Source organism: Oculina patagonica, chromosome 8 (assembly GCF_052425735.1).
Source record: "Oculina patagonica isolate OP01 chromosome 8, crgOcupat, whole genome shotgun sequence".
Lineage (NCBI taxonomy): Eukaryota > Metazoa > Cnidaria > Anthozoa > Scleractinia > Oculinidae > Oculina > Oculina patagonica.
Window position 1 is genome coordinate 1755255 of NC_135765.1, and position 17795 is coordinate 1773049.

The 17795-nt window shown below is 39.5% G+C and overlaps 1 protein-coding gene across 2 annotated transcripts; it reads right to left on the reverse strand.

Annotated features, from left to right (window-relative positions):
• Nucleotides 1–1815: 1815 nt before the first annotated feature.
• Nucleotides 1816–17683, reverse strand: LOC144662386 (allatostatin-A receptor-like). Of its 2 annotated transcripts, XM_078523181.1 has the most exons (3): nt 17575–17683; nt 4639–4711; nt 1816–3994 (listed from the first exon to the last, which is right to left on the reverse strand). In XM_078523181.1, exons 2-3 carry the CDS (start codon nt 4682–4684, stop codon nt 2898–2900), a joined length of 1143 nt encoding a protein of 380 aa, XP_078379307.1. In that variant the 5' UTR covers nt 4685–4711; nt 17575–17683; the 3' UTR covers nt 1816–2897. The 2 variants fall into 2 exon arrangements, with proteins under 2 accessions (XP_078379307.1, XP_078379306.1); XM_078523180.1 differs by lacking the exon at nt 17575–17683 and having other exon boundaries at nt 4639–5091.
• Nucleotides 17684–17795: the final 112 nt, after the last annotated feature.

Genomic DNA, 17795 nt, shown 5'->3' on the forward strand with positions numbered 1-17795 from the left:
TCAAACAATATTTACTCAACGTGTTTGTCATCACGTGTTAAATGCAATCCGCGCAAACTGATCACCTGTGAACCACCTGAAATTTAAAAATTTTAAGTGGGTCGGGTGGCTGGGGCTACGTTTGGTTCACAAACAAGGTTACTGACGGGAGTGGGGCTGAGCGAGCTGACAACGTCAGTTCAGACGGGTGTATAGCGAGTGGGTAGGAGAAATTAAACTCAAAAGAGAAAAAGATCGCTAAGTGGATCAGTCTCGTTAGAAAGTTATGTGTATGAAATGTTTATATTATTTTAAAAATGTTATTTCCTGATTATGTTTTATATCCAGTGTTTAGGAAGTAGTGGGCGTGATAGCATGTTAAGCCTGCCCCCCGTGGAGGAATTTTCTCGCCGGAATCAGTTTGGAGAATCATTTGACTGGAGGCAATAAAATTTTATTAAAAATATCAGTAAGTTGAGAATTGTTTACGAGAGACCAAGTGGCATCGGCAAGACTTTTTTAACAGAAGTGAATAGGATTATTTGCTACTCTCCGAAAACATCCAACGTGATTTTCAACTGTACCTTTCTTCAATAACTACGTTGACGAATATAGAGGTCATCTTTGAGTAGAATGTCCCCTGCTTTCTTCTGTATAGTCTCTTATTATGTAGATGCATGCCTAAGAGTTCAGAATTGGTAGCCACCACTTGTTTGTCTGTAGATAAACCCAAGATAACGGAGAGATTTCTGAGCTGGACGGTCCGACTAGTTTGGCCACGAGGGTGGCTACGGTGTTATCTTTAATTTTGTTTTGTTCATGATGTGAACCAAAAATAGGGTAAGAAGCAATCTTTCTTTCCGATTGAACTAAACAAACAAACGGATCTTTTTTTATTATTTATTTTCCTTTACAAAGATTTTATACGTCAGTACATCATGTTTTGTAAGTTGTAGGAAAATTTACAGTTTGACGACAAGTGACAAATAAGGGCAAAAACGGCACCAAGCGACAAACCAATGAGAAATACCGGATCTTTTCCAGTAGACTTCTATCAGTAAAAATCTTGAGATACTAAGTCAAAAACGGCAAACTTGTCCTCGCGGCAACTGGGGAGAAGAGATCAGGTTGAGACAGCAAAAAAATATTAACATATTTGGCCGAATTCGGCGAGAACGTTACTTGGGGGGGGGGGGGGGCGAAAGAACATCAAGTAATAGTCAAATACGGCGATCGATCTTTCCAGACTTCACAGTAATCTTGAGATGCTAAGTCAAAAACGGCAAACTGATCCCGCAGCAACTGGGGAGAAGAGATCAGGTTGAGACAGAAAAAAATATATTGAATATATTTGGGCGATATTTCGGCTTGTAGAACAAAACTTTTACTTGGGGGGAGGGGGGAGAACAAATCAAGTAAATTTCATGTCATATATTACGCGAACATTTTCGAAACATTGTTAAATGAAATTTAACTGAGCTTACATCTTACAAGCCTGGCAATGAATTTTCGTGAATCGCATAAATAAGTTAAAATAACTGTAATCCTATTTTATCTTTGGCAGTAATCCTGTTTGCTCGGCACGCGCGTGAATTCTAGAAAGCTATTTCAAAGTCAAGTTCAAGATAACACAATATTTTCCTTGTGAGTAGTTTATCTGACATTTTTTTCACGTGTGAACCTGTTTTTTTGCTTTTTTTTTCTGGTTTGTTTGGGGTTTTTTCAGAATACACAGACTAAACAAATGAGGTTATAAAATGTCGCGCAAATGCCTCGCTTTGAAGCAGAAATGCCTCGCTTCAGTGAGCAATTATGGTGCGTGTTTTTAAAAGTGGAAGATCACTAAGTAAGAAATCGTGACCAAGCAACCTTTTTCACGAGGTTTATTGGATCCTGACTAAATGCAATAATTAATCTTGTTACTATACAATCATCGCTATAATAGATATACGTAAGAGTTAGTGTTTGAACTGGTGAACGGAAGAAACACGCAACAGATTGTGGACTATTTAGGGTCGAGAAGTCACTCATGCACTCATTCCGTTGTTGGTAAACATTTTTTAACAGCTATATCACGATAAAAATACATGTACATCGAACAAAACAAACGTAACCATATATACTACAGCCTGTTTTAAATATTTTACATGGTATCATACGCATATGCGCTAACACTGCTCTAGACCACAAATATATATATAAAAAAATAACTGCAATTTTCATTACCGATGACATATTAATAAAATGAATTTCAAAACTTATTAAATTTATGATACATGGGCACTTAAATTTCGAAATAATATTTAAAAACAATAATAACTCAGATTAAGGTTAATCAGATATAAATTGTTCGTAAAAAATAAATTATTTTAACCTTTCTTGTATTTTAGTAGTAGTCATTTCCTGTATCCCGTTACATTAATAACATAGCTTCGTATTACTCCGTATTTTTTCCAAAAAATTCCCCCACCCTTGAATTTAAAGTAATAGTATATTTCGTTTGCCGTACTCCATATTGTTTCATTTTACAAACTTAAAATAAAGTATGGAAAATTTAAATAAGAACGAACAGAATAATGTTAAGATATTATCCCTTTCAACGTAATACCATTTTCTGCATTTTGGCGTCACAAGCTGCAGAAACAGGTCCACATGTAACTTTCCTACTATCTCCTCCCTTCACTGCAAGTTGTCTCGCAACTAGCAACGAAAAATTGCATCATTAGTTGCAAGGAGCAAAATAATCGTCCACGTTGCCAGGTCAAATGAATCTTGTAACAAGAAAAATCGCCTCGTGCCACCACGTCTGTTTTACATAACATACCTCATTACATATCAAATGAAACTTTGTACATGTTGGCAAAGTGCGTAATAGTAAAGGCATGATATACTGGTATAAGTCCGTTAAACAAGTCAGGTTATTTTCCATTGGCTGTTAAATTACGTAGAGGAACGGTTTCATGTATATTGGTAGTTGACAGATGGCGCCGAGGCAAAATGGGGGTAGTCATGGGCGTGGCCCGTGAATGCGGGATCCCCAAGTACGCATCAGGACGATTGCTTTTCACACAACAAAGAATGCGGCCAAACTCCCGACGGAAATTTTCCGAAAAGATCACATACAAGCAAGGATTAATGGCGCTGTTCAGGACACCGATCCACGGGAGAAAAACCTCAAGTTCTACAGGAAAGAGCGAGATTGTCTCAGGGAAATATATCAACATCAATTCCCGCGCTTGTAGTGGAAGCCAACACAGTGCAAACACGACCACCACTGTCACGAGCATTGTAATGGCTTTTTTCGTCGTTTCATGGGCTTTCTTTTGATATTCCAATGTTTGATGACCCGGTAGTTCCCGCTTCCAAAGTTTCACGGCAATGAGAATGTATGCAATAGTAATTATAACGAGAGGAACGATATAAGAACAAATTATAAAGGATATTGTGTAGTCACTTCTTGTTCTAGGTGTTGGCCAACCCATTTCGAGGCATTGATACGTCCCATCGGCTTTACGGTGGTTCGACGTCGCCAAGAATAACGGCATGGCGAAAGCTATCGAATAAAGCCAACTCGCCACCAACGACGCCTTCAAAACTTTGTTTGTGAAAATTCGTCGCAGAGGAAACCAAATGACGATGCATCGATCAAGACTGATGAATACAAGGCTTATAACAGAGCAAGAGATAGAGAGGACTTGTAGAGAATGAAGGAACTTGCACAGAAATGTTCCCATAAAAGTTCCAAACCATCGAAACATTATGTAGAGAAATTTGAGCATGTACGGGAATAAACAGGCCATCAGAATGTCAGCTACCGCCATGTTGGCGATGAGTATATTGGTTGAATTTCTCATGTAGTCTCGCGCGCTCACAATGTATATCACCAGAGAGTTTCCTATCACGGCAATGATGAAAACTATGACAGCATAAACTGTGGTTCCCGCCACAAAAGCCGGACTCAAGGAAAAGCCAGCTACCATTCCTCCGTCGGACGTATTTGAAGCCAGCTCCTCTCCTGAAGAGAAAAAGAAAATCAACAAAGTAAAGTCAAGTCAACACGAAATTTAAGAAAATATTGTGTTTCATCAAGATAACGCAAGAAAGTTTTTTAATTACGATGATGATGATAATGATGACGACGACGACGACGACGACGACGACGACGACGACGACGACGACGACGATGATGATGATGATGATGATGATGATGACAAGAATTATTTGATAATGATCGTGATCATAAAGGAAATATGTCACAGTGTTTGAAGTCATTCTTTTTGGTAGTAGAAAACTCGGAAACCTCAAAATATTAGTTTTCTTAGGTAGTAAGACGCTAAAGAAGTAATGATAAACCAAAAATAAACAAGAATGGATACGACGGAGGAAGTTCGGCAGGACGAACACCTTATTGGCCCAGGCGCGTGACAGTTCCGACCCGTGACACACGAGGAAGGTAAGGGAAGAGCGTGGGGAGGAGGGCGCGACGAACCGCGTCGGAGCTTAAATGTTGATGTAGAAAATTTTATGAAAATCGTTACGAAAGTCAACTCACAATAAATTTTTGATCTTTTCTTGAAGTTCAAAGCAAGGCAAGGAATAAAGAGAGAGGATGATGATGATAAATAATCGAAATAAAAGAAATAACAGCTTATAATTTACCTGTATTCAAAGTAGTGGTATTGACGATTATGTCTTCTATGGCCATTGTGCCTCAATGAATTCCACTAAGCAACTACGAATATGACAAAAAATACAGAGGGTAGGTGAGCTTTCTAAGGTCTTGGTTTATAAAAATGTTCCAGTAGCTTGACCCAGCATCGTCCAACTTTCATCCCACATGTCCTTACATGATGGCCTAACCTGTGACCAAGCTCTGGTAGGGGTATCTTTCCCTCCACTCTCCACCCTTCTCGTAGACTAGGTGGACAACGATTATTACCATTTTTAGAGGGTCTGGATGGGTGTGCTGGAGTCTCAGTTATAAGTTTAAATTTCCGCCCTATTCTCAGCTATCAGAAAATTTTGCCGATCTCGGATCAAAAGCGTCATTTCTCAGCTGACAGTTCAAATTTTGACCAAACCCCGTTCTCAGGGTCTCTCAGCCCTGGGGGGGGGGGGGGGGGGGGGGGGGGAGGGTTAAGCCCCATGCAGACCCGCTTTTCACCCAACAATGCTGGATAACGAACAATAACATTGGATCACAGCATTGCGATCATTTGACCAGGGCTGAACTAAACCCGGGGGGTACTCCCAAAAATTTACTACCGGAGTGTGCCGCTGAGTCTCTGAGTCTCTGGACCTGCTTCAGAGAAAAAAAGCTGAATTTGCGACCCTGTTCCAGACAAGCATTGCAAAATAGCTACCCTGTTGCAGACAATATCCACAATGGAAATATATGTAGATAGATATAAAAACACAAGCATACATCACAAAGCGCCCACTTGACTTCGTCTGTGGCTCGGAGATAAAGTGATGAGAGGAGCGCAGTTTCATAGCTAAACTCGATCGTGTTTAATCAGGATTCTGGGAAGAAAAATCGACCCTGTTCCAGAGTCAAAAGGGTGATTTTTATACCCTGTTCCAGAGTCAAATAGGCTACTCTGTTGAGCGGCACATACCCGTATAGCCCTTATATGGGAGTACCCACCCAGGTTTGCTCAAGTCATAGTTCGCAGGCGTTCATTTCCTTTTCCATTGTACTAACGAGAGAGCAGCACCACCCTCCCCCAGAGCCACTGAGAAAAACTCACATGAGTGAGATGCTACGACCACGAAGGAAACATATGTGAGGGGGACGGCGCACAGTCATGCAAATAAAGCTCGTTCGCATGCCGTTATTGTTGGGATGTCACGCAACGGCTGCGAAGGAGGCTTCTCTTCCCCAGGCGTCTCGCTCTATGCAGAATTTCTTTCGCCCGCCACGAGCGTCTGTTTGACGATTAGGGGCTGAAGATGGCCATACGCTATAACTTTTTCTTTTCATTTTTAGGTTTTTTAATATACTTTTTTATAATACACTTCAGACCCCACTACACTCCGAAATTCATTCCGATTGTACATGTACATGATCATTTTACTGTCAGGTGATGACATTGTCGGCTCCACGTTTAGAACTGACGTCAGAACCACAACTCAACAGGCGCAAATAAAAGGTTGATTCACATTTATACATTTTCACAACAAATGAAAAAAAGTTTTCTCCTGAATTTATGTAATCGTTTCCTTAAAATTTGGTGTTTCTCAGACTCAATAGGGTGGTTGTCGACCGCGGCGACGTTGCGGGAGCATCTCAAAGCCATCTTTGCTTCGTTCGCCAGCTCGGGGATTCGCCGCTCGCGCGGAACACTGGACAAAGAGGACCGGCCTGTAGGCTACGTCGTGGCTCTTTTTCGCAGATTCTTTGCATGCTCGCTGCTCCTCACAAAGAAATTAAAAGGACCAAGAAACCCCTAACTTATTGAAAATGCCGGGTAAGTGCAACAATTTGTAAATTCCTGGTCCGTTATACTGTCCTTACTACCCAGTACCTAGAAAAATCATGTTTTGGTAAAGCCTAATCAATATTGTTTTCATATCATATTCAGTTGCTCCAAAAAAAGGGACGGGCGAAATTTTCTTCAAGGGTGCTATACAGCGAGAAAATAATCATTCGAAACGGCGTCGACACCGAAACATAACTAAACATGCGGACTGTATTAATATTCACCCGGGAATATAGACCATTACAGAAACTTGGTCAACGACAAATGAAAGCGATCCGTCCGATTTAAGTGACAAGTGTACTGAAAAAATTAAGAAACAAATTGTGCGTTTTATATTGGACTTACCTGAGCGATCCTTTAGATAATGCATGGAAATTTGGGCGCGATTTGGCGAGGGTTGTTAGCCTGCACACAGAAGTCTCCTATTTCATCTCTTCGCAGTAGGTGACGGGTTGCACGCAGGCTACTGGCTTTATAATTAATTGCTTTTTAAAAATAGCTTAATCGTCCCTAGTCGTCTCTGATCCCCGGGCTGGCAGGGGGCCGCCGAGGGGTACCCGGCAGGGAGGGGGACGAGGGAAGGGATGGAATCTGTCATGGCAAGGGCAAAAGAACAGACGCAAAAGCTGATAAGGCACATAAAAATGACAGAAAACGTCAGACACGCCATGCCAGGAAGAAAGGGGACCCAGAAAGGAACGAAAGGGGACAACGCAAAAATGGAAAAAAGGGAAGGGGAGAACGGGGCGGAGCCCCCCGTATAAAACTTTTTGAGTACCCCCCCGGGGCTCTGATCTATATGAGAAAATTGTGTTATGACAGGGATTGTTATAATTGGTCACGGCCATTTGCAAACGACAAAAGAACACAGAACAATATTAAGATATTTTACAAATAGAAAGGTCTCGAACACAAAATGTATGCCTCGATTTTTAATTTTCAGATACAGGTGGTTCAATTTACCTATGTTGGTAGACAATTGTGATTTTAGAGATTTTTCTAAAAAGCCAGGTGCCCGTTCCTATTCGACGATTTTTCCTCTAAAAAGTCCTCATTGACTTGAAGCTGATTAGCCTGCGCGGGCGTCTCGTGTTTTTTCGTTAAAATCGCGTCGGAGAAGGCCGCGCGATTTTTTTCTCCCCCCCCCCCCCCCCCCCTCCCCCTTTCCCCCCTCCCCCCCCGAAAAACCGCCGCCCGCTTAAAGCTGATCTGCAAGGTATTTCTGCAATCTAGTTCATAGCCTCCTGTACATGTAAAGGCGCGCTCCCAGCAAAATAGCTAAAATAAAGGAGATAATAAAACGAAAAACTATCTCGTCCCCAGAATCCGCTTTTCTTTTGGTCACAACCAAGAACGCAGACTCTCCGTTCAGGAGAGCTCTAGATCAATCTCCAACCCAGAGCCCGCGTTGCCCTTATCTCTAGGAACGAGATTGTAGCAATCCGCCCAGAGGCCACGTCCCCTTGACCAGCGGCCCGACGGGACAAGGGGAACGGGATGGGAACAAGATGAATTGTAGAAACAGGTATGGTATTTATCGGTGCATGCGCAAGCATGGCGGCGCATTCTCGCAAGTTTAAACTGGTTGGACCAGTTTTTGAGAATTGTCCCTGGCTTTATACGGCGGTTTATCAAAGATTCGAGCGGTTGTGACAGCACCCTATGAGACTTTCTTTGGTTCGTCACGCAATCAGTCTTTTCCCCAAAGATAGCGTGACTAGTCGAAGCCTTCGTGATAGTTAGCAATTTGGGGGTGTACGCCGGGTGTACGTTCGATTCCCGGCTCTCGTTTACAGAACAGAGAAAGCAGAACATTTCTGTCACGCAAGGTTTTTTTGAAGCTGGAATAAAAATTAAAAAAACCCTTAATCACAATTAAAACACTTTGTAGGTTTGTTTTTCTACCAACTGTTTACAGATGTATTTTCTTTCAGAGTTAAAGGACATCGTATTGGTTATCAGTCCATCCGTCATCAAACATCAAATAACATCCACGTGTAAAGCTAACAAATGGTTTTCACTAATCACTTAAATGTCTTAAATATTCATACTGTTTTTAAGTTCAAGTGTTACTGCAATAAACGGCGGATTTTCCTTGCTAAAGTGTTTTAGGGTGTGTCGTGACTATGAGAGAAACCTTCAAATAAACCACCTATTGAATTGATCGAATGCTAGTTTACACTGAATTCCGCAGTTGTTTTGATAATCACAATTGTTGGCCGGCGGTCGATAAACCCTATCGTTTATTGATTTCGTTCCCTGAATCAAAGAAAGAACAACTGAAACCATGAAGAGCCCTGATTCGTGTGGTACAATTCCCGCCCCCTTCACCACAATCAAGGTGGCGAACAAACTCCAGTACCAGCGCTTTAGTAGCTAGCGATCAAGTAAGAAGATTTGATCATTGTGTTGTAGTTTAGATACATTTGGAGAGAATGACTGGTCGCAGGCTACTTAGAAACTGATTATGAGCTGGCGAATTCTGAGGATATTGGAAAAGCTGGAAAATTTTTAGGACTGGGAGGTGAATGAGAATTAAAAGACGACCAAGCTCAGGTTAGATTGAGAAACGGAAAGAAGAAACATTGAAAAGTTTGTCATGCTTCAACTGCGGGGCTTTCAAAGCGCGCACTGCCTATTCTATATAAATATAGACAAAATCTTGGACATCTAAGTTAAATGAAAGTCTAATGAAAAAGAACTACGCTCTATTCAAAAACTGATTCAGTGGAAACGATTTAAAACAACTTACGTCTTTAAGGTTTGTCGGCCACTGTTGTCGTTGAGCGCGTCGAAGACCAAATGTGCCAAAGTGCATGCTGTGATTAGGCTAGTAATGTCAGCTGCATGTTTAGCATAAAAATGATCGATACAAAATGGCAGTCGGTTGACAGTTGGGCGCATACAAAACAAACAAAAACAAACTGAAAGTCTTATGATCTCGGCAACTTCACATGTTGCGTTTTATGTTATCGATGCCAGAACTTTATGCAGTTTTCTGTACATCACTGATATCGACACTGATAATTCAAGATTCCAATCTGTAAAACTGGCTGTTCGTCAAAGTTTTTCTCACGCTATCGACGATCGACAGGTCCGTATAAAAAACTCTTTTGTTGATTTTCAAATACTTGCTGAAATGACTTATCGTTACTGAATGGCGGTAGGTCAAAAAGACCCAATTAACTGAAAGAAAAGAGTACCTTTTCTGTTTTTTCGGTAGAGCTATCACGGAAAGATGACATCTTTTTGGAAGAAAATAAAAACTGCCATGGAAACACAAAATATATGGGAGTATTTGCGCAGCTCACGATCGTGTCACGAAACTCAGTTGTTAACTTTCTGTTTTTGTTTCTTGGTGTATTCAAAATAGATTCTATAGAAACAAGGATAAAAGGCTCTTTATTTTCTTTAGAAATTAAAACCCATAAAAACACTTCTCGGCTGTGTTTGACTTACTTGGCTTACTTAAAGGGGGAAGTTAGCCAATTTCGTTCAACAGTTAGTGCTGAGCCAAGCATTGTTAGGCCATTTGAATATACAATCCCTTAGTATAGCTCAGAGTCCTTAGAGAGCTTGAATCTCCTAACAACATAATTGGAAGCAAGAACTTGCTTTCTATCTGGAAATATGTCATAGCCTTACGATTCTAGCATAGTGGGAAGAAATTGTGTTAATTTGGGAATGGATAGTTAGCTTAGTTTTTATGAATGCAAGAGAACGAACTGATATTGAAGTTGCAAAGATTCATAAGCAAAGCTTATCTTAATTAGAACTGTTTTTACTGACATCAGTTTAGTATCTTTGCGGCGCAGAAAAAGAATCTACGTAATCACGGCAACATTCAATTTATAACTATCTGAAAACATATATCAGGAAAATTGACAATAAGGCATCATAGATAACAGATCGTAAGTAACATGATTGTAAAAATAAAGAACAAAAGCAGAAAAATTTTAACGAAAGTTGCAAGTTTTTTAAGTAAAAAAAAATTGTCCTCAACACTTCTGGTTTAACGGAATTTAATAACAAAGCAAAACCAAAACCCCGCATTTGAGAGGCTAGCTCTCTTGTTTTGCCGCGCTGATCGAGATGTTTTACGATCCTCAGTTTTTCTTATGATTACTGATAAGAGCTTACATTTACCAAAGGCGTAAAACGGAAGTTATTACTTAACTGACGCAAACCGACATACACGCAAACTCTTTAAATGTAAAAGGCCGGCAAAAATCCTCAGCGAGAACTTGCGTTTAACCTTAAATAAATCTTTTTTTTTTCTTAGAAGTATATCATATACTGAGTTGTTACACTTAATCAACAGCAAGTGTTTTCGGTTGTGGAAAATAATAGACAATTACTTAGAAAAAGAGTCTCAGCTAAGTAGAGTAGACTAGAGTAAGAAGGCATCGTTAAATGTGTTTCAGCCGGTTCTATTACCAAAGCCAAGTAATTGAACTGTATTTTTTAATCCTCAAGGGCTATAGTTGTATTTAACATCTGAGTTAAACGGAATTTGTATTAACTTTCGTGTCATCCCGAGCCGTCCGATATCAATAACTCGGATCTGGGAATCTATCATGGATTCATCCGGCGGAAGGGACATCTTGTCTCTATCTCAGTTAATTCCGAAAGCATAAACGACCCTAGTTACTTTCCGACTTAGGGCCTGTTTATATGGAGTAGAGTTGTCCCTGGTAGAAGAGTTATCCTCTCCCCCGCGCTATCTTATTACCGAGCGTTTATATGAGAAAGTTGTCCCTGTTGACCGAGCCAAAACTTGGCCCTGTCGGTTCAAAAGACTGACGAGAGTTATTTGAAATAGCTATTATGGCGGCCTTTTCTAAAATCAGGTGCTGAAACACGACGGAGACCATTTTGGACAATTTACCGCCGACTTCGATGTTGTTTGGCCGATTGCAGCATTTGCGCATGTTCCGATGTGTCAATGTCCCTGGTAGGCGAGGCAAAAATAACCGAACTGTAATGGAAAAAGTGGCTCGCTCCCCAGGTCACCCTACCCAAAGCGAGTGACCCTCCACCCAGGGTCACCCGCCCCCGAGCCAACTTTGCAATTTCCATATAAACAGCGCAGCATTTATAAAGAAACGTATGAAAAGCCTCTCGCCCGGGGTGGCTCGGTATGGAGGGTAACCCTCCTACCAGGGACAACTCTCCTCCATATAAACAGGCCCTTAGTACAGTGCTGCTTCATATGAGCCGATTCCAGCAAAGTGTTGCTATAATCGCGTCTCATGTGAAAACATAACAAGCATATGACTTCTGTTCATCAATGCAAATCAAATGTGTGCATAAACATAACTACTTTTGTTTATACAAAGAGTTACGATAACGATAATATTATACTGACCAAAAGAAAAATTTTTTTCGAAAAGTTGAGAATTAACATCGGAAAGAATTATCAATGTATCGTTCGGAGGGCCGCTTCTTTCGGGGGTCGTTTTTTTCGGAACTTTAGGATCGTTTCTCTAAATAGCAGTGAACAAATTCTATATTGCAGAAGCTTTTTAAAGGTTTTAGAATTCAAGTAGCCCTACCTTTTAACGTTCATTTGTACAAAAAAATTATTTTTCAGGTGATCTTTTTGTCGATAACTCAGTTAAGTAGATAACATTGGGGCGGTGTTATAAGAGCTTCGTAATTCGCACATAACTCAGTTATTTTCCAAGAAGGACCGTTATTTACTTTCCTGTACCAAAATTTTGATCTTCGTTGATTGTGATTTGTCGCTCGGATATAACTTGAAGTCAAGTTTTCTTTGACCACCGCTAAACCGTAAGGTGACACATAATTATTTTGTTATTTGTAGGCCAATAACTGTCAAATGACAGGGACCATTAGAAAATCAAGATGAGCAATAATAGCGTGCCGATGGAAGTAATTACAGATGAATAAACTTGAAAACGTGGTCGGTTTGTACTCATGTGATTGCGTGTTTAATTTGGCTCGGATCTCGTTGAATTATAGCTAAAATATTGTTGCCGAACATGCAGTTCCTTTTACTTGAACAAAACTGTTTTCAATTGAGTGTCGTAAAACCAAATCAAAAGTAATTACTTTGGCCAATCACAAAGGACACAGACAATCCAGTAAACCAATCAAAACTCGAAGCAAATACATGTATAGCCGGCACGAAGCGCGAGAAAACATGCGCAAGCGAACCATGATTGGTTTTAGTTTTACTTCTGATTGGCTGAGAAAGTGGTGCGAGTTTTTTAAACCAATCACTAAGCGTAATAATCGCAAAACCAAAGCAAACGTAAATTACTTTTGACACTCAAGTGAAAACTGCTCTATAACACTAATGTAGCAAATATCTGGAGTTTATAAATCCATTACATATTTTTCTAGCTCGAGCGCTATTGGTCTAAACACGTCACGTGAAGCAATTTGCGTTTACTTATGCATTTTCCGCTTTTATTAAAAAAAACAACAACATAAAAATCAAGGTTTGAACAGAGGTTTGACGGCTAATTAGCCAAGATCTCTAAAACAGAATGGCCTATTCATACCAGAAAGATATTAGGCTCCACTGACTTCGAATAAGTATGCGTGGATATTTGTCCTTAGACTATTCCTGTTCCTCAAAGCTGACAGCTACTTTTTGTCTTTTTTTTCTTTTGCTTTAATATATATATATATAATGCCGGCAGCTACATGCTAGAAAGTTGCTTAGACCAGAATATCAACTGACAACAGAGTATCATAAAAGCCTTAGGTTAGATTATGTTGATCAATTTTAAAAATCTGATGATGTAGAAAAAGTTGCTGATCCTTAGCCTTTTGGCACCTCGACGTCTACAAACTCAATCGGGCGAATATAGTTGGTCGGTGCTGACCCTATAAGATGACTGAGTGAAAGTTTCAATAAATTTTTTTATAGTTGATCAGTGGAATCAGTGATACGGTCTGAATTTAATACAACAAAGGAATTAAATTGCCATTGTTATATCGAAGCTTTATTTAGAAAATGAATGCAAAAATGATATCTTACTGATTTCATTTTGTATATGGTTTTGATAACAAATTTTATTTTAAAAAACGCGTCGAAACCTGGGCTGATATTAATGCACTAATGCACGCTCTTGCGAACATCTGGCCAAAACAAACGGAAGTCGTAAGGCCGACCCTGGCAATGTCAATGGCCTTCTATAGACCTTTTCAAATATCCAGTTCCCCTGAATTCTATTCTAATTAACAATCTTGATCACAGTATATATAATGGTAGGAGATCCCAGCTACGTGCTCGTTTTCTCAAATTTTTCTGACAAGTTATGAGATAAATAATAAAGATGATAAATTTCAAGCTCGGTGATAAATAATGAAGATGAATTGTTCAACATGACACGAGCGTGGGACAAAGAAAAAAACTGAGATTTTTTCTAGATTTTTTCTTTGTCCCACGCTTGTGTCACGTTGAACAATTCATGTTCATTATTTATCACCGAGCTTGAAATTTACCATCTTTATTATTTACTACACACTTGATGATTTCGACATTGCTGATCCTAGCAGTATGCAGGACGCGTGTCACATATCAACCTAGTAAATGGCCCAGCTCACCGCGAGTCTCTTGTAGCTCAGTTGGTTAGAGCGCCCAACCGGTATCTGGGATGCGCGATGCCATGGGTTCGATTTTCATCGGGGACTCAGCTTTTTTCTTTGTCCAGCGCTCGCGTCACGTTGAACAATTCATCTTCATGTTATGAGATATTTATTGACCTTTTTATAAAACTGAAACCATCATCCGCCTTCATAACCAGCTCATTTTCCTTAGAACTGATCCAAAGGCATTATTTGAAAGGCTAGACAATAAGAAGCTAGCAAAAGTCGCGCGAATTTTATTTTTTTTTTGACTAATCAGTGCACGTCTCTAAGTTTTATGTGATACACTTGCAGTTTACAAGATTTTAGACTGAAATGCTCACTTACCTCAACAAAAATTCGGACTTCCCTTTCCAATTTTTTCCCAGTTCTCATCAGTTTTAAAGGAGCGCGTGCATAAACACAGGCGTTACGATTTGAGTTTTAAATTGTAAGTGCATTGCCTAGGTATGGTCAGTGCAGTGTTGCGGTGACACTTTTATAAAGAACAAACTCAGCGCTCCTGACGTTTTACTGTACAAATATTTGTCAGTTAACTGACAAACCTGTCATTAATATTTTACCCGACTGAAATCTGTGAAATTATCGTCCGTGACCTCTCAGACATTTTTTTATTATCTTCTTAAAGACTTCCCGTTTTCTCTACGGCAGTTAATTTTAATTAAGGCTTCCTGGTGCACAAGCGCGCGCAATATTAAAGAATTGAAGCTGCTATACTTTTTTTTCAAGCCGACAATCACTATTGCGAAATCGGAGAACACAAATTAAAACTCTCTCACGTTTTCCTTGGAAGTTTGAGATTACTATAGGATTATTGCGTTTTTGGGCGGGACATATTCGGGGAATATATTGTAGAAGCTATATATAATTTGTAATTTATCAAGCACACTAATATTTATTCCAAAGAGAAGCACTAAAAGTATGACTTTTTTTCTCTACTTTGTGAGATTAATGTGTGATTTCTAAGTGTGATAAGTGAATAGGGAAGGAGATAAAACACGATCTAATTTGATTCCTTTTTAACAAGAGATCAAAGGTATATTTACCACCGGGCGCGGTACTCTCGCAAGAAGAAAGTAAGGCCATCAGCAGTATATCATTTTGAGCTTTTTGAATACAATTTACAAATGGACAGCTTTGTAAGCATCTATTCAGTCGTTATTTATGTACTTTCTAGCTTCGATTGACATCAACTCAAGTAAATACACTTCATTCCTCACGTACGCTCTTTTTACAGAATCGAACGTTTATTTCTGCCAGTTGAGGCTGACGATTTGAAAGTGAAAATAATTCTAAATTGTCTCATTTTTTTATTCTTAAAATATTAAAAGAGTTGTATTGTAGTAAATCACTCCGCGACACATTCAAACCGCATAAGGTTGATTTCTACTGTAAGTGTTTTTGTCTTCGTTTTCTCAACGAATGAAAACAAGTTTCTTTACCGTACCCCTGCAACCTTAGAAAAGTCCTTAACAGATTTTAAAAATTTGGTCTTCCAGCATATTGCTTCACTGTCTATATTAAAAAGGTTATTGTGTAGAAAAATAGAAAATAAACATAAATGAAGTGGCAGGTAGCCGGAACGCGGTCTTGATAATTAATTGTTGAATTTAAAATTAACTTCGTTTGACGTTTGATGTTTTCGTGATAGTTGCCGTTGGCAATGCCATGTTTCTTCATCCCGTGTCGATTGCCCGTTAAAATTTTAATTTAACCCCTTCTCAGTGGCAAATCCCATTAAAATCTCACAATGTCAGAGATAGCAAGCTATATATAAAGACAAAGGTAAAAAGCAGCTGATTCTATCGACCACAGCATTATCGCTCAAAAGCAGCCAAAAAATCGAGCTAAAAATAGAGACAGTGATGGCATTGAAATTTGCCGGATTGAAATACAGGAAATCTTAGAAATCTTGAGTCAGGATGAAATCTTGCCTACATGCCCTTGCTAGTTCGTGGTTCAACTCCTGTTAATAATATAAATATTTGATCTTGACTTGTCGAGCTGTCATTCTGTCAAACGTCAATCATTTATCAATGCCGGGAATGACTAAAACATTTCAATTCATCGTCCGTTTTTGTTCTTCAATAAGACAAGGCTTGTGAGCCTAGTGCCCAAATTATTAATATCTGTGGTATCGCCCGGCGCGTGTTTGCCCTGAAGTCAGCTGGTGATATCTTGAGGTCGATTTCAATTGTACAATATGCGACAATTTCGAGCCTTTCTTTTTTTCACAGCAACATCTTCTTGTGTCCCTCTTTTGTATTGATTCACCTGCTGGATATAATCACTTGTAGATAATTTATTCCGTGGCATGTTTTCAAGAGAGTAAGTCGAAATGACAAAAGCGTTCTTATTTTTAATCTCCGGACGAACACTTTTCACAACGAGGATGCCAATAGATATGCAATCGTGAATTTTCTCGGGTTTTACTAAAAAATGAATTAACCGAATCACACGAGGGACAAATAAACCCATGTACCTCATATTACGGCTGACTAAGAGACTGTAATTAGTTTGGTAATGACGGGCAGTAAACAAGAAATTGTAAGGTAAATACAGCGAAACTCCATGAAGAGAAATTATCGTGCTCTAAACGTCTAGATAAGGAAACATCTTACTCTAAAAGTACATCCACAAGAATGAACAAGCCATGATAATGCATTTCGACCTTGCATGAGCAGAAAGCTTTTGAAACTGAAATTTAATTAAAACCTTTTCAAAAGTCGCATGCAAACTGTGAAAGAGCCATTAATTGCCTTATACCGAGACCCCACAGAATTCAGCGGATTTCGAGCGCTTCTAAAACATTGCGGTATTTCAACAGCTGGGGGAGACAAAAGCACAGAAAACAACTATTCACGAAAAATTTAAACTTAGCCTAAACATTAATATGTTATAAGAATATTGTTTTAAACATCCCGAGTCATCCCGCAGGCAGGGAGGATATACAATACGCCTTTGGAAGAACTAAACAGGGGATATCCAGGGTACGTTAAACCTACATTAGATGCCGTATTAATTAAAGGCGGATAGTTTTAAAAAAGCGAGAAATATCTGCTGCTGGGCTTATTTTTTCGTCCAAGAGTGGGATATCAAGCGATATCGTATACGCCTGGTCAGTTTTTTTTATAGCATGAATACGTGCAGCTATAAGGGTCTATAAGCGCTGTCACAGAAGTCATGTTATTCCAGGCCGCAGTCAAGGTGCCAAGACAACCATAAACGCCTTCCAAAAATGCCGGGAAAATCTACAAGACGTACAATGTTGATCTTAACGTCCTAGAGATTAATAATTGAAAATACTGTCGTCGATGGCGCTTAAAAGGGCATCGTCACACAACCCAACTAGAACAAACACTAGCCATTTGAAATTCATTCAAAACAACTCTACAATAAAAAAGTTGACCGATTATCCATGACGATATACCAATTCTCGCTGGATTCGGTAGAAGGACTTCACTCACAAACACCCTGACAGATTTCTTACCTTGCAATAATTTCCTCGGAAAATACTGATTTCTTGCATGACTAACACTGCTTTGCTGTACGACGACTTCTTGGCAAACTTTAAGTGCTTTTACCGACCATCCGCCTCGCCTATCAAAAGCAAATAAGCGCATTTAATTGTACTCCTGGTTTAGTATGCAAACGTCGCTCCGAACAATAAATGTTGACAGGTGATTTGCCTTGCTTTGCATCAGGGAAACT

What these genes read in the sequence shown, in the direction of transcription:
- LOC144662386 (XM_078523181.1), bottom strand. Translation starts at nt 4,684, where the DNA reads ATGGCCATAGAAGACATAATCGTCAATACCACTACTTTGAATACAG. An exon ending in TACCACTACTTTGAATACAG is followed by an intron (nt 3,995 to 4,638) that starts GTAAATTATAAG and finishes TTTTCTCTTCAG; the next exon opens with GAGAGGAGCTGGCTTCAAAT.